This window comes from Sus scrofa, chromosome 13, assembly GCF_054392235.1.
Source record: "Sus scrofa isolate SSC_HxYL_T2T_F1_AM1 chromosome 13, Sscrofa_HxYL_maternal_Yorkshire_Landrace_v2.0, whole genome shotgun sequence".
In the NCBI taxonomy this organism is placed as follows: Eukaryota; Metazoa; Chordata; class Mammalia; order Artiodactyla; family Suidae; genus Sus; species Sus scrofa.
This window is the reverse complement of record NC_139395.1, coordinates 20,064,902-20,086,286: the sequence shown is the minus strand read 5'-3', so window position 1 is coordinate 20,086,286 and position 21,385 is coordinate 20,064,902. Positions and strand designations below refer to the sequence as shown.

The 21,385-nt window shown below is 38.6% G+C and overlaps 1 protein-coding gene across 4 annotated transcripts in view; it reads left to right on the top strand.

The window, feature by feature from the left end:
• SATB1 (SATB homeobox 1) overlaps positions 1 to 4,054 on the top strand; it is a 100,412-nt gene extending 96,358 nt beyond the window's left edge. For all 4 annotated transcript variants that reach the window (XM_084989756.1, XM_003358325.6, XM_084989755.1 and 1 more), the window contains exon 11: positions 1,829 to 4,054. In XM_084989756.1, coding sequence (XP_084845882.1) covers positions 1,829 to 2,332 — 504 coding nt within the window. In that variant the 3' untranslated portion in view covers positions 2,333 to 4,054. The remainder of the gene's footprint in view (positions 1 to 1,828) is intronic.
• Positions 4,055 to 21,385: the final 17,331 nt, after the last annotated feature.

Below are 21,385 nucleotides of genomic sequence, written 5' to 3'. Positions count from 1 at the left end.
ATACTGCCCCCGAGGAAAAGCATTACTGCTGTTTCTGTAGAGGAAGTTCGTAGAATCACAAATTGGATACCTTGGATTCTGTCCAAAACAGGCTGGGAGGGGAACCAAACCGGCATCTCTCTTCAGACTCCCTGGCCATGCCTTCACTTTGTAGCTCTTCCCCCACAGCATCACAGAGCACAGGTTAAGGGTCAGTCATGTCTATCTGTCTTGCCTTTCGAGCCCTCTCCCACCATTGGGAAAGGAGAGTCTAGAGTCATTTTCTTACCAGGCCTGTCAACTCCTCAGATGAGCCAACAGGAGTTCCCTGTGCCAGCAAAATTGGGATACATGGGGATGGGACCACGACTGCTCCCTTGGTCAGGATTCTCAGTGTTGCAAAGACCATGCTAACTATGGCCGTGGCGGGAGACCACTGCCAGCAGGGTCAGCCTCAGACTCAGCCTGTCGTGTCCTGTCGTCTCCACTCATCCACTAAGTGAATCCTCCAAATTCATCCCCAGTGAACTTAGATTGGGAAGCTCCAGGTCCAGGTAGTTTGTTGGTGCTCTTATGGTACAATTGCTTAGGAAGTGTGTTAACCTGCATATTATTTCTTGGTATTGTTGTGTATGTGTGCTGGGACACACACACACCCCAATAATAATGGGGTTATCCAACCACTAAGAAAAAAATTCTTGAGTGTATTAAAGATGAATTGAAAAAAAGAATCCCTTAGGACATCAAGCACTAGAATAATAGTGAAATCCTGAAAAATTTACTGTTTAGCCAAAAAAAAAAAAAGGAAAGATATATGTTAAGCAATAAAAATAGTACTTGTTTGAAAATGTAAATTGTTTTTAATAAAATTGCTTCTAAGGGGGATTAAAGAAATACTTAGTACAAATGTTCTAATATTTTGCTACTTTCTCAGGTTGATTTTCTTTGCTGATAAGAATCCTGGATAGAGAGTGTATATATATGTGTGTATGTATGTGTGTGTGTGTGTGTGTGTGTGTATATGCCTGTGTCACATGTTTGTTATGTATAGTTGTGTATGAAAATTATGAAACATATACAGATACTAATTATGAAAAAAGTACACTAAATTTAAATCCTAATCACATCTGAGTTTAGTCATAGACAAAACAATTTGCTGGCCATTGTGGAATGTATTGAACATTTATTTTTGGTAAGGAGAAAACCTGCAGTGTCAGACTAGTGCAGTTTGGTAAGAAAGGTGTGTCAGATTGGGACGGTCTGAGGGGAAATTCACAAAAGTCCTTTGGATTCACAAGGGCTAATGCTGCAGAAGAGCAGAGACCGTTTTATTTGAAGCGTAACTGCAACATTCTATGCTTGCCCCGTGTTTTAGCCATCGATGAAATGGACAAGACACACATTAACTTCCCCACAGCTCCTCACGTTTCACAAATGCCTATGAAATCCTCACTTCTCAATCTTCATTTAAAAATCTTTGTTAATTATTGACAGCATAATTAGCTTTGCTGTCTTCGTCTCTGATACATACACTTTGGGGGAAGTTTATGGCTCACATTTTCAGAGCGCTGAGTTGCAGTTCCATTAGCCGGGAGACCCCCAAGCCCTCTTAATTCCTCCCTACTTAGTGATCATTTTGACTTTCTTTACAATGCTGTGGGCTTTTTAGCCCAGCCTTCATTCCGTCCTCAGCCTTGTCGGGTTCCTGGTGGGTGCATGTGGGTTCCCTAACCTCGTGCCAGCTCTTTCTGAGGCCATGTGTGCAGTGGGCGAGGCCACAGGAGTGGACAAGGCGACAAGCGCAGGGGCCAAGCCTGCAGCTGACCTTCTGCTTGTTCTTTTCCTGCAGCAGCCACCTGCTCAGGCGCAGCCACAGCCAGCGCCGCCCCCAGCTCAGGCTCAGGCGCAGCAGCCACAGGCCGGGCCCCGGCTCCCCCCGCGGCAGCCCACAGTGGCCGCGCCGGCTGAGGCGGAGGAAGACAGCAGGCAGAAGGCGAGACCACGGACCAAGATCTCAGTGGAGGCGCTGGGCATCCTGCAGAGCTTCATCCAGGACGTGGGCTTGTACCCGGACGAGGAGGCCATCCAGACTCTGTCCGCCCAGCTGGACCTGCCCAAGTACACCATCATCAAGTTCTTTCAGAATCAGCGGTACTATCTCAAGCATCACGGCAAGCTGAAGGACAACTCGGGCCTGGAGGTGGACGTGGCCGAGTACAAGGAGGAGGAGTTGCTTAAGGATTTGGAGGAGAGTGTGCAAGACAAAAATGCTAACACCCTTTTCTCGGTGAAACTAGAAGACGAGCTGGCGGTGGAAGGGAACACAGACATTAACGCCGACGTCAAAGACTGAGAGGTCTCCTCCTCCATCAGCACCGCTGGTATTGACTATCTACACGGAGCGTCCACTCTGTACGCGCTCAGCAAACCTTGTCCATTGTTTGGCCAATGAATCTTCAGAAACTTGCACAAACAGGAAAGCCGCAAACGGATGATACAGACTGCACTAAATGTTTTACTCTCTTTTACAAACTGCTTGGCAGCCCCAGGTGAAGCATCGAGGATTGTTTGGTATTAAAAATGAAAATTTGTGTTCACGGGACACACCCAGGTGTGTACCCTGTAAGCATGATACCAGTGATTTTTTTTTTTTAATTATTATTATTCTGGAGCCTCAAACAAGCATTATAACTTCTGTGATTATTATTTTCTTTAATTATTTCTGTAACACTTCACACTGATCTTTGGAAACTCGCCCCTTGTTTTAAAAAAAGAAAAAGAAAAAAAGAGTTTGTTACTCTATTGTATGTTACAAAAGAACTATAGACTGTGGAATGCAGTTTAAAGATGACATATGCCAACAAATGCCTTGTATTATATGGCACTGCCGTAATTCAAATTTGTTTTTATTTTGGAAATAAAAGTTCACTGTAATTTTTTTTTTCATTCTCATCGTTACATGATTTTTTAAAAAATGAAAAGAAAATGTGAAACACAATTTAGTCCTCATTATTTATTTGTAGATCCTGCAGCATCATGTTGTAATTAATTTTTTGGAAGTTTCTGTTAAATGTAATATTGCTTCTCTTGTTACCATACTGATTCTTTTCTATTTATAAATGTATTTTGATGGGCAGTAAAACAAAGTGTCTTAAAAGTTTTAAATAGATAAAATGTGCTTTACACAGTTGCCTATAAAAAGTGCTCTATGTTATCCAAGCAATTCATACTATAAGCTTCACTCTTATTGTTGTATGCAATTTTTACTATCATGCAAATAAGCTTAGGTAAATAAAACTAATAGATCACCTTAGAAAATTATGCAATTAATGTGAAAATAATTGATGTTGCAATGTGTCTTCCTTTGGTTTACAATCAATTTTAAAGCTACATCTGTATAAAATTTCTGTATAAAGGTGTATTTCTTTTTTATGAGTTTATGGCTATGAAAACACCAGCTATTTTGTTACAGCTGGCTGTTTTTATAAGTGTATCACAATTTTCTTTATGCAGAAATGTTCTGATTAGGAGTGGTTATTGACTGTAACTACACAATTAAAATTGTTTGTTATGGTATGACATGGTAGGGTTTGTCTGCTTATGTGAAGTTACATAAAAGAGTCAAAGATGGCCCTCAGTTAGATGCATGTGAATACTTTCTTGATATTTTACTGATTTTAAAAAGAGCAATGAAAAAGTCACTTAAAACACTGTAAATTTAAATCACAGACACATGCTCGTTTTTAAAGTTTAACAAAAGAAGACGATAATCTGGTTTGGGTTAACATTTTACTTAGCAAACAAGAGATAGCAGGATCGTCAAAAAAAGGACTTGCCAGCAAAGACATCAGATCAGTCTTTAGCAGTATGTGCTTAGAATGGATTCATTTGCATTTACTTCACAACACTTCCATCATGGCAACAGTTTTTTTTTATCTGATGTATAAGTATTTTTAAAGGCCATTAATAGTAACATAAGTAAGGGGGAAAATGGACCTTCTGTATAAAAACTCCTTAGTAAGCAATGTATTTTTTTAAGTTGTAAATGGAATATAACTTCAAAACTCTGAGCTCATTTGGTTGTTTATGTTATATCTATAAGAACTCCATGAAGAAAATAAGAATAACACACCTGGAATTTAAACATGCTCGTCAAAACTCTTGCAACATAAAACTCAGTAAACTCCCAAGGTATAAAATGAAGTGTGGAAATGAGAGTCATGGAAATGATTGAGGCCAGTGTTGCAGTTTTTAAATATTTTTTTTACATTCATTTTGTATTTTGCTTCTTTTTAAGAGTTCATATTTGTTATGGGGTGTCTGGGTTCCTTTGGTTCTGAAATCACCCACTCTCTATCTTTACCCTGGGTCCTGATCTCATAGGCAGGCAACTGGACTGCTTTATTGAACTTAAGAAACTAAAATAGCATCCCTGGAAACTACCAATTCATCTTTCAAAGTTCCTGTCTACCTTTGAAGCACAGCTGAACTACTCCAAAGGCAGCTGGTTTGCTGTAAACTTTAAAATTATATTGAAAAAATTTTCAATTCTTTTTATTAAATGAGAGAACAGCTTTTAAACATTCTTATGACTAGGATTCAGAGAATCATTTAAGCAAAAGGAAGTTGAGTTAAAATAGAAACTAGATTTTAACATGTATTGGAAAATAATAAATAGAAACTAGTATACGATGACGTTTAAAAAAAAAAAAAATCTTCTTTCTTTTCTCTGAGTTTAAGGGGAAAAGCCAGAGCAAAGGGTATGTTTTTTTTGTTGGTGTTTTTCGATTGTTTTTAAAGAGCACAACACCTACTATAAGGTGTCAAATTTTAATAATAACTTTTTTAGAAGAATTTAGGTTGCACAGAAGATTTTCTCATTCACAGTAACCTAACTTCTTTGGAAATAACATTTTCAGTGAATTGATGAGTGTGTGTAAGACATCAACATGACAATACTAATAAAATTCTCATTCAGACCCTCTAACTTAAAGAAAGCAGCACAATCTTGCTCACTTTGTATTTTAAGACAAACAAAAAAAACAAAGCACATGTCAATAAACAAGGATAGTCATGATGGAGTGAGCAAAATTATTTTTCAGGGAAGATGGCACATTTTGCAAACAATTTGTCTGCATTACCTTCCACATTGAGCTCCCCCAATGTCATCATTTGCTCATACCATTCCCAGTGCTGCCAATGGCTGTGGTAAAATTCCTTCAACAAGCTTCATCCTGTCCAAGTATTTCAGAGACTTTTAAAAGCTGGGCATGACATAGCGCTTCGTGCTGTTAAGACCTTAGCAGAGTCAGGTAGTTTACGGGTAATATTCAACCTTGTGCATCTGAATCTGTCATGGATTCCTTCCCTCAGCACTTTGCCACTAATTTGTATTACACTCTGTGGCCATATAATACTTGCACATTATGCAAAAAATAATGTTGATAGTATCTCCTTGGCACATAATATGCAGAGTTGACACATAACCTTTGAAATCCAAGGTAACTAATATGTGTGCCCTACTTGTGTGGCACTTGATTACAAAGCCTGTACATATTATATATAAAATGTGTATTGATTAACATTTAGTCCTAAGGAATTCTGAGCTTAAAGGAAGTGTTTTTCTCCATTAGTGATATCTATATCTAAGTGTACTTCTCTAAAATACATAGCTTGAGTAGAAAACATTTGCAAATGGTTCAAGATTGAGTGAAAATGACAATCCCATACATTCCATTATTCTATTCTGCCCTATTCCTTATTGTTATCATTGGCTGATATTAAGGTCCTTGATTGTCATGATATTATCAATAAATGAGGTATTCTGAACTGCCTGGTGATATTTTCAAAAGAGAGCAATTAAAATGGGTACACCCTATTATGTAGGCAATAGAAATTGGACTGTTGTGTTAAAAGCAAGCCAGAAATTTGCATGATAGTGTGGAAACCCATAGAGGTGCAAAAATATTAATCCTATTTAAAATATCAAAAGATACCAATGCTATAGTTTACCTTACAAATAAATATTTTTTACTTTTCAAGGGAGCGTGTTATGGACTGAGCATTTCTTCTGAGGCAGCCCACATAATAATAATACCTACTTGCATGTCTTTTGACAAAGACTAAACTGCAGATGTTAACATGCACATTTCTGATAAAATACAAAGTACCCTTATTTAAGAAATGTGATGGAAGGTATATGTCCAGAACACTATTACCTCTTTGACAATACCAGATGTTACATAAAAATAGTTTGGAAGTCGTGCTTGAAAGAAGAACAACACTTTTAAGCCTTCCTTACATTACCCTCCTTGACATATTTCCAATTTAATTTTCTCAAAATAATTTCTACAAAAATCCCTTTTTGGTTTCATGCCCTCTATCAAGATTATTTAAGTCACTGTCTTCTGTCAACTATTTCAACTGCTAATATCCCTATTGTGATCCAAAGCACATGACTGGGGGCCCTGTTCTTTCTGACACTAGTTGATGAGCTGGCTGGTAAGGAAAAACAGTACATACTTTTGTTGCCTTGCAAAGTAATACGGAGAAATTCTAAAGTGACATAATTTGCACTGTGTGGTATATTATTTCTTTACTCAGTTGCATTTTTTACTGTTATTGAATATTTGCTTTTTACAGTATTCAAGTCAGTTTTCATTACGGCCACAGTCTCTGTCTTTATGCCCCCAAAAGAAAGGCTGTCCCATGAGTTTCTCCACACTCCAAAGAACCATCGTACCTGTTAAATAAGACTGTTGGGACGTTTCAAATATTTAAATGTGTGGCTTAGTTCACTGAGTCTGTGGCAATGCGATGCAAAATAAGTATTTGCCAGTGCACAAACCTGTCCAGCAGCATCTTCTTGTGGGGGTGGATTTCACCTACTCCACCTTTGTTTCCAATTTTTATTTCCAAATATTTGTTCTACCAAATCTCATACAAAAGCTTCCTACCTTCAGGAGCCCCTTCCTAGCATTGCCCTCAAATATGCTTAAAATGATAATAGCAACATTTGTAGAATGCTTCATTTTACAAGGCACTGTCATAAACATTTCCATTCTACCATTAAGTACTTAAGGCAGCCACTGAAATTCCTACTTCAAAGACAAGGGAGGGGAAACTCAAATAGGGTAATTCATTTGTTCAACTGTTAAATGGCCACATTGGCTTCAAACCCAAGTCTTAAATCTACAAATTTCTATCTCTAGTTTCTCCTTAAGAAGAGCTTTTTCTTTTTTTTTTTTTTTTTTTTTTTGTTGTTGTTGTTGTTGTTGTTGTTATTGTTGTTATTGTTGCTATTTCTTGGACCCCTCCCGCGGCACATGGAGGTTCCCAGACTAGGGGTTGAATCGGAGCTGTAGCCACCGGCCTACGCCAGAGCCACAGCAACTCGGGATCCGAGCCGCGTCTGCAACCTACACCACAGCTCACGGCAACGCCGCCAGATCGTTAACCCACTGAGCAAGGGCAGGGATCGAACCCGCAACCTCATGGTTCCTAGTCGGATTCGTTAACCACTGCGCCACTATGGGAACTCCAAGAAGAGCTTTTTCAAATGCAGAAAATGTAGAAAAAAATTAAATGTAATTCAAAATTTTCAGAAATATAGTGTAACATGTATTTTACTAATAGAAAAAGGCCATCACTAAGTAATTGAAATCAAGTGTATGAAATATTATCTTGAAAACTCTGAGGTAAAATCTGTATACACCAATTTTTAAAAAACATATACATTTTACTGTAGGAATTTTTGAATATAAACAAAAAGGTAGAGAAAATAGTATAATGAACCCCTAAGGGTTTATCACCCCGTTCAATGATTGTAACATTTTTCCTTTAATAAATGCTTATGAAACTTGTTAAATTTTTGATAAACTTAAGAAAATATATGAAATATTCAGTGGCTTTTGCACACAATGATGTTGACATCATCTTGCCTTTGCAGAGTGATGAATGTTCTGACTTCTAGAGAAAATATTAAAACTTGAAGTTTTTCTTGGGGCCCTCTGAGAATTTTCAAAAAGCCAATTTTAGAAAGAGAACCTGTGAGAATTCCACAAATATTTGTAACATAAAAAATAGAGACAAACCAGCCGCTCTTTATTTATAAACAATACGTGCTTTCATATCATTGTTGAAACTAAAGTACATAATTTTCAGTTATGCATAATAAAATATGTAATTAAGCAACATTCCATGGTGGATTAAAGAATTAAAAGCTTCAGGTGCAGAAAAGAATTTGTTGGCATTTTCTTTTTCAAGGTGGTATTTGGAGGTGTTACTTTTCATTTTCCTTTGACATCTTATACACAAATAAATAGACAGAAACAGGTGAGAAGCAGAGAAACAAAGAATTGGCTCTACTACAATGGGCCTGAAAAACAGAGCGAGGTAGAGTATTTGCAACATGCCCATGAAGGCAAAATTAAAAAGGACAGAAATCTTCTTAGCCTGGGGAGGGAAAAAAACCTCTAAACAGGGGCATGCGCTTCAAGAAATAGAAACAACATACAAAGTTAACTGCATTTGGTAATTCCTATATTTCAAAGTACATTAATTTAATTCACACTCCAATTGGTACAGTCCAGTAAACTTATTTTTCAAATGAAAAACTCAATCTAATTAATAATCCTGTGCTATAAACATTGAAGTTCATAGAGGCGTTTGGCATGTATCCTATTTTTAAAAAAGGGTAATACATCAAATAAAATCAAAGCACTCAAATGTCAGAATGTGTCAGGAAGATTCTGAAAATAAATTATTCTACTGAACATCTAAAAAAAATAATATAGACGTGAAACTGCATCTAGCAGCAGTAGAGCTTTCTACCTAGGATCGACAGTTTTTCTTACAATGCTCAAACTACAGTTAGACCCAACTCTTTATGAACAAATAAGTTCAGTATCGTGTGTTTATATTACTCAAATCCTGATATGGAAATGGAAATATGCATCTTGAAAGTGAGTGAATGAATGAACGAATGAGATCAGACTTAGAGGAATTGTGGGGTGTACAGTGTGGAATGAGACCCATAGCCCACAGACAATCCTCTTGGTGGTATATATATATATATATATATTTTTTTTTTCTTTTTTTGGCTGTGGTGTGCAGCAGCTTGATGTGGGGTGGGGGGGAATGGGGGGGGGTGTCTCAGTTTCCAGACTCTGGCCACAGTTGTGAAAGCACAGAGTCCTAACCACTAGCCCACCAGGGAAGTCCCTTGGTGGTACACTTTAAATTGATGTTCGAGGAGTTCCCTTTGTGGCTCAGCGGTTAACGAACCTGACTAGTATCCATGAGGATGTGGGTTCGATCCCTGGCCTCATTCAGTAGGTGAAGGATCCGATGTTAACCTGAGCTGTGGTGTAGGTCGCAGACACAGCTTGGCTCTCTCATTGCTGTGGCTGTGGCTCTGGATTTAAGCCGGCAGCTGCAGATCCTATTCGACCCCTAGCCTGGAAGCTTCCATATGCCAAAGGCATGGCCCTAAAAAGCAAAAAAAAAAAAAAAAAGTTCATAAAGAAGCTTTTGTTAGCCTTTTACATCTCATGGTCCTGCTGAAATAACAGCATTTTCGTATTTGTGTGTGTGTGTGTGTGTGTGTGTGTGTGTGTGTGTTTATACCCCTTTTTATGACAAGAATAATTTGCTAGAACGCTCACAATAAGATGGGGGGGAAACAAAAAAGAAAACACAATTCTTCCAAATTTGGATAGTAAATAACACAAAATGAAAGGTGTATTTGACAGACAAGAATGCATATCGTGAGAGCTTCTACAATTGCTTAGAGTGGACTACCAAAACATTTAACAGCTTTATTGAGATACAATTGATATGCAGGAAATTATACATATTTAAAGTGTACAATTTAATGTTTTGACATATATGTCTAATAAAGATATGACACAGACACACAAACCACACAACTGAGAACATAAGGAACACATCCAACATTCCAGTGGTTTCCTTGTGCCCTTTTGTAATATTCCCTCCCTTCCACCCTTTCCATCCTCATCTGTCACCGTCCCCAAGAAACCACTGATCTTTCTGCAACTGTAGATTAGTTTGCATATTCTAGAATATACATACAAATAGAATAATTCAGAATATACTCACTTTTTTATGGCTTCTTTCACTAAACATGATTATTCTAAGATTCATCCATGTTCATTCCTTTTATTATTGTGAAATATTACCTTTTGTGGATATAGTACAGTTTGTTTATCCATTAAGCCATTGATGGATATTTGGGTTGATTCCAGTTTGGGGCTGTTACAGATAAAGATGCTATGAGTATTTATATGCATGCCTCTATATGGACATATTTCATTTCTCTTGGGTAAATTCCTAGGAGTAAAACAACTTCTCATATTGTAGGTATTAGTTTAACATTATAAGAAAATGACAAACTGTTTTCCAAAGGAATTGTACTGTTTTACATTTCCACTATCATTGTATGAGAGTTCCTGTTGCTTCATATTCTTATCATCACCTGATATGGTCAGTGTTTTTAATTTTAAACATTCTTAAAAGAGTGTAGTGATACTGTGCTTTCAAATTGCATTTTTAAAGTATTGTGTTCATTATTTATTTATTTATTTATTTATTTATTTATTGGGCCATACCCATGGCATGTGGAAACTCCCCCAGACCAGGGATGAAACCCATAGCAGTACCTGAGCCTCTGTGGTGACAACACTAGATCCTTAACCTGCTGTGCCATAAGGGAACTCCTCAAATTGCATTTCTGTAATGAAATGCATTTCTGTAATTGAATATCTTTTCATATGGTTTGGTATCCATATATCTTCCTTTAACAACTGTCTATTCCTCTTATTCTTTTAAAATTGATATTTTAATTGGGTTATTAGTTTCATTATTGACTTTTGGCAGTCCTTCATATATTATGGTTACAAGTCCTTTGTCAAATATATGCTTGGCAAGTATTTCCTGTCAGTCTATGGCTTATATTTTCATTCTCTTAACAGTGTCCTTCAAACAACAGAAAGAAGTTCTTGATATTGGTGAAGTCCAATTTAACAATTTTTTTCTTTTTATGACATGGCTTTCAGTGCTGCATGTAAGAAATATTTGCCAAATTCAATGCCACAAAAATTTTCTCCTATCTTTTCTTTTAGAAGTTTTATAGTTTTAGGATTTACTTTTAAATCCCTAATCTATCTTAAGTTAATTTTTGTATATGGTACAAAGTATAAAGGTATTCATCAAAATGATTCTTTTAAATATATTTCCAAATGTTGCAGTACCATTTGTTGAAAAGACTATTCTTTCTCTATTGAATTGCCTTTGCACCTTTGTCAAAAATCAATTGACCATATATGTGTGTGTCACTTCTGGACTTTATATTTTGTTACTTTATCAACCTTCCCACCTAGACCACACTCTCTTGATTATTATAGCTTTATAATAAGTCTACAAATAATATACCTCTTCTAACTTTATTCTTTTTTTTTTTTTTTTTTTTTTTTGTCTTTTTGCCATTTCTTGGGCCGCTCCCACGGCATATGGAGGTTCCCAGGCTAGGGGTCTAATCGGAGCTGTAGCAGTCAGCCTGTGCCAGAGCCACAGCAACGCAGGATCCAAGCCGTGTCTGTGACCTACACCACAGCTCATGGCAGCGCCGGATCCTCAACCCACTGAGCAATGGCAGGGATCGAACCCGCAACCTCATGGTTCCTAGTCGGATTTGTTAACCACTGCGCCATGATGGGAACTTCTAACTTTATTCTTCTTCGAATTCATTTTGATGATTCTAGGCCTTTTCATTTCTCTACGAATTTTATTTTATTTTTTTGGCCATGCCCAGGGAATACGGAAGGTCCCAGGCCAGGGGTCAAACCCACAGCACAGCAGTGACCTGAGCCACTGCACTGACAACACCGGATCCTTAACCCGCTGTGCCACAAGGGAAATTCTCTCTGTGAATTTTAGGGTTGGTTTGTCAATTTCTACCAAAAAAAAAAAAAAAAAAAAGAAAATCATATGCTGGATTTTGATTGGGATTGCTTTAACTCCACAGATCATTTTGGGAAGAATTGACATTTTAACAATATTGACTTTAGATCCATGAACAGAATACAGCTCTTCATTTATTTAGGTCTTCTTTCATTTCTCTCAGCAGTATTTTCTAGTTTTCATTGTGTAGTTCTAGCACATTTGACAGATTTACCCCTAAATGATTTCATATTTTTTATTCCATTGCCTATGATATTTTATAAGATTTTGACTTCCAATCACTTGTTCCTACTATATAGAAACAAGATTTATTTTTTTGTGTATTGATCTTTTATCCTCCAACCTAGACAAAACTCACTTAATAGTTCTAGTAGCTTTTTTGTAGATTCCATCAGATTTTCTACACAGACCATAATGTTGTCTACAAATAAAAACAGTTTTATTTCTCCTTTCCAATCTAAATGCCTTCTTTATCTCCTTTATTTTCTAGAATATCCAGAATGATGTTGAATAGAAATGGTAAGAGCAAATATCCTTGCCTCGTTCCTGAACTTCAGGTGTTAGCACGGGTCTAGGCCCTTTATACTACAAACCCAATCTATATAACAACCAGATAAGGTAGATACAGTATTACCAGTATATGATTGATAATTAGACTGAGGTACAGAGAGTCCATGTTATGGGCTGAAGGGGATGTAGCTCCCAACCACTCTTTCCCCTCTCAAAAATGCAGCTGTAGTTTTTGCCTTTGCATTCATTGCTTTATCCTTACTTGCCACAAAGGTGACAACTTTAACACTCAACTCTGGAATAGGCTGGCAGGCTATGCCACCAAACTCCATTTGACCAAAGCGAAGTTGAAATGTGGGAAGGAAGGAGGAAGAGGACTATGCAAAAAAGTAACACGAACAGGGAGTTCCTGTCATGGCTCAGTGGTTAACGAATCCGACTAGGAACCATTTGGTTGTGGGTTCGATCCCTGGCCTCGCTCAGTGGGTTAAGGATCTGGCATTGCTGTGAGCTGTGGTGTAGGTCGCAGACATGGCTAGGATCCCTTGTTGCTGTGGCGTAGGCCGTAGGCCGTAGGCTACAGCTCCAATTAGACCCCTAGCCTGGGAACATTCATATGTCCGCTGGTGTGGCCCAAAAAAGACAAAAAAGACAAAAAAAAAAAAAAAAAAAAAAAAAAACACAAAGGGAAGGAAAAAAGAGAGCTAGGGAATTCCTGCTGTGGTGCCCTGGGTTAATGATCCAGCTTGTCTCTGTGGAGATGCTGGTTCAATCCCCAGCCTGGCTCAGTGGGTTAAGGATCCCTCGTTGCTGCAGCTGTGGTATACCTTGCAAGTCTGGCTCAGGTTGATCGCTGGCCTGAGAACTTCCATACGCCACAGGGGTGGCCAAAAAAGAAAAAAAAATTTTTTTGAAGTTAAAAAAAAGAGAGAGCTAGTAGAAGGAAGAGCAACATGGAGAGAGAGGAGTGAAGAAGATGCTTGGGGAGACATAGGAAGACTTTAGCTGATAAGTGAGATTATTCAAAGGGGAAGCATATTTGATATAATGAGTAGAAAAAAAAGGAAAAATACTGGGATCCACATGGCAAACTGTCCTCTCTTAGTGATTCTAGGAACACTGCCTATTTGTAAATTTGGTGCTTTTAATAAGTGCCCTAATTTTGGAAAAAGAAAATATTTTATGTATAATATTAGAAGGGATTGAATAACAGAATCAATGCCCTAGATCAGTGATTGACAAGCTACAATCCGTGGGTCAAATCTGTCCTGCCACCTGTATTGTAAAGAGAGTTTTATCAGAACATAAGCTTTGTCCATTTTTAACATATTATCTATGGCTGTTTTGTGCTGCAGCTGTGGAATTAGAGGGGTCAGGAAAGAGACCCATATGGCTCTCAAATCTGAAATATTTACTTTCTGGCCTTTTAGAGACAGTGTTTCTCAATCTCTGCCCCAGTTCATTAAGCTGTGCCTAGGTTTGCAAAGGTAGAGAATGAACAACTTTCTGGCTAACTCGTGTCAAAACAAAATAATCAGTTCAGTATTTTCTCAGAAGAGTTGGAGCATATATTAACTAGAAAACTCTTTTGTTCTCAATTCCACATGTCACTTGATGGATATGAAGAACCTAATTCTTTCTTTCTACTAATTATCTCATTGGGCCTTGCAAAAGCACGAGACTAGCGATCTTTCACCCTGTTACTCACTGGTAAATGCTCTATAAATTTAGAAAATTATTGACTAGAAATTTCACCCCTTCTTGATAAACTCAAGAAGTGTTAATATTCTTGGCAAAAATTGTTTTTTGCACTAATTGCCGTATCCATCTGCTCTGTGAGATTGATTAGACTGGGAGAGCATTTGCTGTCTCCCGCAGTCCAGGCTTCCTGGCCCAGCAGAAAGCTAGATCTGTCTTATGTTTCCATCCTGAGAAGGACACACCACTGACAACTGTAAACTTTTCCTTTGGGGATTTGAGATTAAATTGGCACTTGGCTTGATAGCCCTTGGGGAAATGATTCCATCTAGAGAGAGTTCTATTGAAGTAAACCAACCCACCAGGAGTTTCCACAATTTCTTCTTACACAGAGAACCTCCCCTGTTTCAGAAAGTCTATTTCTCTAGACCTGGTGGTTGGAGATTAGGTCCTGGAGAGAGGTTCTCTCACCACTGGGGAATGCAAGGGGAACAAAGGACTCTGCCCTCATCTCTCTTAACTCTTGGGCTCATGAAACATGCAGAGACCGCATAATGCTATCAGTGTGTCTAGGGGAAAGAAACCTCAAGCCTAAATCTGTCTGGATTGCACCCAATTTCTATTTATTTATTTATTGCTAAAAATAAATCGATTACAGTAGACTCCGTGTTAAAAAAAATGCGGAAAACATAAGAAAAACTTATAAAAAAGGTTTATCCAAAAATAGCAAAAACTTCTGCTATTACAGTGCTCCCCATAGACCTAATTGTAACATATATATTGGACAGGTATTCCAGAACCTGGGTATTTGTGGTGCTATAAGCAACTTGGTTTTACAGGTTGAGTGTGAAAATATACCTTTCTCTGCAAACTCACAGACTAAATCTGAAGAGAATTTCATTTAACAAAATTTTATACTCTCCTTACTATGGGTCAGTTTAAAATCACCCTTGCCAGGAGTTCTCATTGTGGCTCAGCAGGTTAAGAACCCAACCTAGTGTCCATGAGGATGCAGGTTTGACCTCTTGCCTTGCTCAGTGGGTTACGTTTCTGGCGTTCCCACAAGCTGTTGTGTAGGTCACAAATGTGGCTTGTATCTGGTGTTGCTGTGGCTGTAGTGTAGGCTGGCAGCTGTAGCTCAGATTTGACCCCCAGCCTGGGAACTTCCATATGCCATGAGTGCAGCTCTAAAAAAGAAAAATATAAATCAGTAAGTAAATAGAACCACCATTACCAGAAAGGCAAACTAGAGCAAGAGTTTTCACACTCTTGTCTCTTTGTGGGTACTTATAGAAAACTCAGTTTCCACTGGACCAGAAGGAGTTGAGAAAAATGAAAAAAGAAAGAGAGAGAGAGAGCTTGCACGAGAGAGAAAAGGTAAGGATTTTTTTTTTTTTTAAATAATGATGTCTTTATACATTTTAATGGAATCCAACTTCTGAGATTTTTTTTTTTTTATTCTCACTTGGTGGTAAAACATCTCTTTTGTGAAAAAATGGTGATAAATTCTGAGAGGACCTATTTATTTTTTACTATCTTCGATTTTATTGTCTTGGTGTCATGCAGTGAATAGAAAGCCATCTTACTGAGACCACCTTTACAATTTGTTGATTTTGTTTTGTTTTATGAAATCCAAAACCTAAGTACTTTTAAATTTAGTCAGAAGTTCTCAAATCTTTTGGACCCAGGGTTCTTTATACTTGTAAAACTGAGACTGCCACTTCTGGGAAAATAGTAGACACATTTTTTTTCTTATTCCTCCAGCTATGTACAACTAAAACCATTGAACATTATATATAAAACAAACACTGAGAGATTCCAAAAGATGGCAAGAAGGCAGACAAACTAGGGATCAAAGACCCAAGGAACAACAGAGTGGTACGTTTTTGCCTCCTACATTCTAAAGTTGGAGTTAAAGAAGCCAGTAACCCCGAAATGCCAGTGAACAAAAACAAACAAACAAACAAACCCCCAAGCCTGCTTTCTCTCGCCAAAGGAAAAGCAAAGGGGCAGCCTACCATGACAGAAATCATTTAGGCCATAATTGCCCTACTCCAGCCATACCCCACAGAAATTATTGTGTCCTACTCCTACCCAGGCCAGCAAAGCTGAGTGGAGAGCCTAGATTTCCACTCTCAAGAGACTGTAACAAGGTGCCCCAGCCTCCCCAGTGGGATTGGAAGAGGTCAGGTGGACATTCAGGAATGTTATCACTGCCCAATGATAACAAAACCATCGCACACCTCCCAAATGGTGTCATGACAGCACAAGGTACTCCTACTTCTCCAAGTACCAAGCCAAGAAACTATCCCTGGAGTCCTACTGGGGAACTAGAACTCCGACTCCTCAGTGAGGAGAACACCTCCAGATATCGTCCAGATGTCATTAAAAGCCAAGGGGGGACGCTATCTTAGTGTATTCTCTCGACTTGATGTGCTGTTTGTCATGTTTTCTTTTTGTGAAACTGTATTTTTAAAATCTATCCAACAAATAGGTATTGAATACAATTTTATTTTGGATTCCCATGAAAGCAGATGCCGGGACTTAAGACTTGGTTTTCAGGAGTTCCCGTCGTGGCGCAGTGGTTAACGAATCCGAATAGGAACCATGAGGTTGCGGGTTCCTTCCCTGCCCTTGCTCAGTGGGTTAACGATCCGGCGTTGCCGTGAGCTGTGGTGTAGGTTGCAGACGCGGCTCAGATCCTGCACTGCTGTGGCTCTGGCGTAGGCCAGTGGCTACAGCTCCGATTTGACCCCTAGCCTGGGAACCTCCATATGCCGAGGGAGCAGCCCAAAGAAATAGCAAAAAGACCAAAAAAAAAAAAAAAAAAAAAAAAAAAAGACTTGGTTGTCAGTGAGTGGTATATTTAGGAGTGAAGAAGTTGGCAAAGTGAGACATGGAAGAGGGAAAAAAAAAAAAAAAAAAACAGTGAGATGTGTGTTAATCAGTGCATTAGAAGGGGAGCAACTGGGGCCAAGTCCCATTGGAGACCCAGAGGAACCATGTAGAATGGAGCTCAGAATTGTCCCCCTAGGGATGGGAAGGCTGAGGTAGTGGTCCACCGACTTCCACCTCTCACTAGTGCCAAGCAGCTGTGGGGTCTGGTCAATCTCCATCACCATGGTATTTATTCTCAACATAATTTCGCCGTCAAAGTGTTTTCAAATACAGCCGGCTTTCATAATATGGTTCAGAGAGGAATGCCCTTGGTGCTCTCAGGAGGGTCATTCGCAGACAAATTTAAGAGCTATGGATTGAGATGCTCCAGCCCTGAAGTGAGATTCTGTTAGCAGAAAAACTATGGCATCATTGCATTTATTTATTTTTTTTCATTTTTGAAAACTCCATATTAAAAGTTATTCTCATTTAAAACCAAGGATGAATGCGGGAAACCCTACTATCAGGAAAAGACAAGTATGTCCTTTCTCATCACCCTTATTTTTTGCAATTAGTCAAGAAAAAGAAATAAAAGGCATAGAATTTAGAAATACAGAGATTAAACTGTCCTTGCTTGCAAATGACATGATTTTTTTTTTAATCCAGAAAATTCTAAGGAACTTGCTTCTAGAAATAATGAGTGAGTTTAGCAAGGCCATAGGAACCAAGGTGAACAAATAAAAAACAATCAGACTTCTATAAATAAGCAATGCAAAACTAGAGATGGAAATTTTGCAAAACAAACAAGATCATTTACAACAGTATTAAATAGTTGAGATCATCTGAGGCTTTCTCTTGGCCAGTCTGGTTGGACACAATCTTTTTTTTTTTAGGTCTGCACCGGAAACATATGGAAGTTCCCATGCTAGGGGTCAAATTGGAACTGCAGCTGCTGGCCTATGCCACAGCCAGAGCAACTCAGGATCTGAGCCACGTCTGTGACCTACTCTACAGCTCATGGCAACTCCAGATTCTTAACCCACTGAGCCACAATGGGAACCCCAAATCAGACACAGTCTTAACAGGAGATGTTGATAGAATCAACTTCTGCTTTGCTTCCTTTTCCCTTTTTTCAAACAGTTCTATTCCTCTTCTTTGAAGGCAGACACCTTTTGGGGGAGCTGAGAAAGCTCAATGAATAATGCAAAATAGAAGAAACAAATATTTAGAGAGCATTCACCAGCTTTTTTGAAGCTGGTATCAAATGGTCTGGCCATCCCACTCCTAAATATTCACCCAAGAGATATGAAAGCTTATATCCACATAAAGACATGTGTACAGATGTTCTTGGCTATTTGTAATGGTCCTAAGCTTTAAACAACCTGAATGGCTTTCAACCAGTAAACTGATATACAAACCATGGCACATCCATGATGTGGAATACTTCTCAGCAGTAAGAAGCAATGAATTACTGATATATATTACACAACAGGGTGAATGGGTTACAAAACATTATGTCAAATGAAAGAAGCCAGACACAAAAGAGTATTTACTGTATGGTTCCATTTATACGTAATTCCATAACAGGAAAAAATCAACTTTTCAGTGACAGGAAGCAGATTCGTGGTCACCTGATGCAGCTTTTTGGGGGAAATTGAGTATACCTGGGCATAGGGGCTGAGGGAGTTTTCTACATTGTGCTTGGCAGACACACTGATAAACACATTTTTCAAAATTCATTTAAATCTATCTACTTCAAATGGGTGCTTTTTAATTTAGGTAAGATATATCTAATTACTATCAATTTTTTTTAAATGGATAACCACTTCCTATCTTCCTCCAATTTTAGAGTTTTCTTTCTTTCTTTCCTTTTCTTCTTTCCTTCCCTCTTTCCCTCCTTCTCTCCCTTCCTTCCATCCTGCCTTCCTTCCCATCTTCCTTCATTTTCGTCTTTTCTTTCTTTTCTCTTTTCTTCCTTCCTCCCTCTCTTCCTTTTCTCTCTCTCTTTTCTTTTTTATTCTTTTTCAACTCAGAAGCCCCTCAAACTGCAGGTGGTTCCGCTAATCTTGTGATAACAAGGAAAGCATTATCCTCTGGTCAACCTCCTAGAATATGAAAAGGGCCTGACAGCATGCTGGAACTATTTGGAGTCAGGTGTGATGAAAACATAGGCAGTCAACTGGTTGAAGACATAAATCAGATCTGTATGTACATTTCTAAAACAAGCTCGAGTGCAGTATAAGAAATGGTGAGAGACCCCCCTGCAGTGGCACTGCTGGCAGAAGGCAAGGCTCTTGATATCCAAAGGCTATAGGGGAAGACAAATGTTTTATAGGCAAAGGTATTTACTGCCAATGGCAACTATGCTGATTGAACCATTTTAACAGGAAAAAATGAAAGAAAGTAGCACTTCCTCTTAATATCAGATTTGGCCTCACCACCAGGTCGAAGGCAATGAAAGGGGGAATTTCTCTCCTGGGACACTATGGCATATGTATGACTTTTTGGCTCTTGCTTTGTATGGTTCCAGTGTTTGAAATCTAGCTTCTGTCTTAACATGAACTTTATTTGGATCAATGAAGAATTACTCCGTCAGAGAGGAAAACCTCTACTTGATTCATTGGGAAAATAATAGTCTTCCTTTATCTTTTTTTTTTTTTTTTTTTTTGTCTTTTGTCTTTTTGTCTTTTGTTGTTGTTGTTGTTGTTGCTATTTCTTGGGCCGCCCCCTCGGCATATGGAGGTTCCCAGGCTAGGGGTCCAATCGGAGCTGTAGCCCCCAGCCTATGCCAGAGCCACAGCAACGCGGGATCCGAGCCGCGTCTGCAACCTACACCACAGCTCACGGCAACGCTGGATCGTTAACCCACTGAGCAAGGGTAGGGACCGAACCCGCAACCTCATGGTTCCTAGTCGGATTCGTTAACCACTGCGCCACGACGGGAACTCCCCTTTATCATTTTTTAACCACAGAGATTGAGATTCTTTCAAAGGACAACTCATGAGACAGTTAAAACTTCAGTCAAAGAAATTTCTTGACATCATTAGAAACAGAAGTTGAACTGATATAAATGTTTTCCATTTTCCAACAAATTTTATATAAGGGCACAATCTAAAGCCCATCTCTCTGTCTACAGTTCACTAAGCAGAGAGGAACCAGTAAGATGGTATCAGCACATCCCTGTGAGTTCATAAATCAATTTGGCCTCAGTAGAGAGGACAAGGTTATGAATACAGGTTGTGATGATAAGATCAGAAGTGTTCTTTTCTAGTTCAGTGGACAAAGCCACAGAATGGTTGAATGGTTTGGCCAAACCTCCCAAGGAAGTTGGTACCAGCGCAAGGGATACATAAATGTGTGCGTGTGATGGTTTCCTGTTTCCACAGGCTAATGACTACTTCTGGAATCAACCATGACTGAAAGTTTGAAATGTCCATTTACTTATGTTAGCTACACCCCACCAAAGAAGAGCCAAATGTTTGACAGTCCAAGAATGGCCTCAAAATTAGCAGAATGACACTATTTCCCAGAGAAAGAGGGGAAAATTTCATTTCTGTGCAAAGATTATTTTTGATTATGAAAACATATTGACAAAAAAGTTATTTTGAAAGGCAAAAGCCTAAAATCATCACTCTAATACGACTGTCTTAAATTTTGTGCTTTTCCTTACTATTGGTCCCATAGGAATAAAGATTTATTTACTTTATTAAAGTCTTAGCTTAGTTATAATTTTGTTCTATGACTTTGTCACTAAGCAAAAATGTTCATGAAACCTAGAAATACTGTTTTTAAAAGATTTTCAGAGTTCCCATCTTGGCGTAGCAGAAATGAATCCGACTAGGAACAATGAGCTTGGGGGTTTGATCCCTGGCCTTGCTCAGTGGGTTAAGGATCTGGTGTTGCCCTGAGCTGTGGTGTAAGTCGCAGATGTGGCTTGGATCCTGCGTTACTGTGTCTATGGTGTAGGCCAGCAGCTGCAGCTCTGATTCAACCTGTAGCCTGGGAACTTCAGGCATATTGATCATTTAATCTAGGCTTTTTTCTTTTTCTTTTTTGGCACAGCAAATGGAGTTCCCAGACCAGGGATCAGATCCAAGTTGTGACCTAGGCCTCAGCTACAGCAGCTTTGGGTCCTTAACCAACTGTGCCAGGCCCAGGATTGAATTTGCATCCCAGCACTGTAGAGATGCCTCTGATCCCATTGCACCACAATGGGAACTCCTAATCTAGGCTTTCCTAAAGGGCTTTATCTAGATTTTAATAGTTGTAATCTGAAAAAGGATTCCACGATTTAAAAATTGGCTGACTTATAACAATGGTCATATAGACATCAGGAATTTTT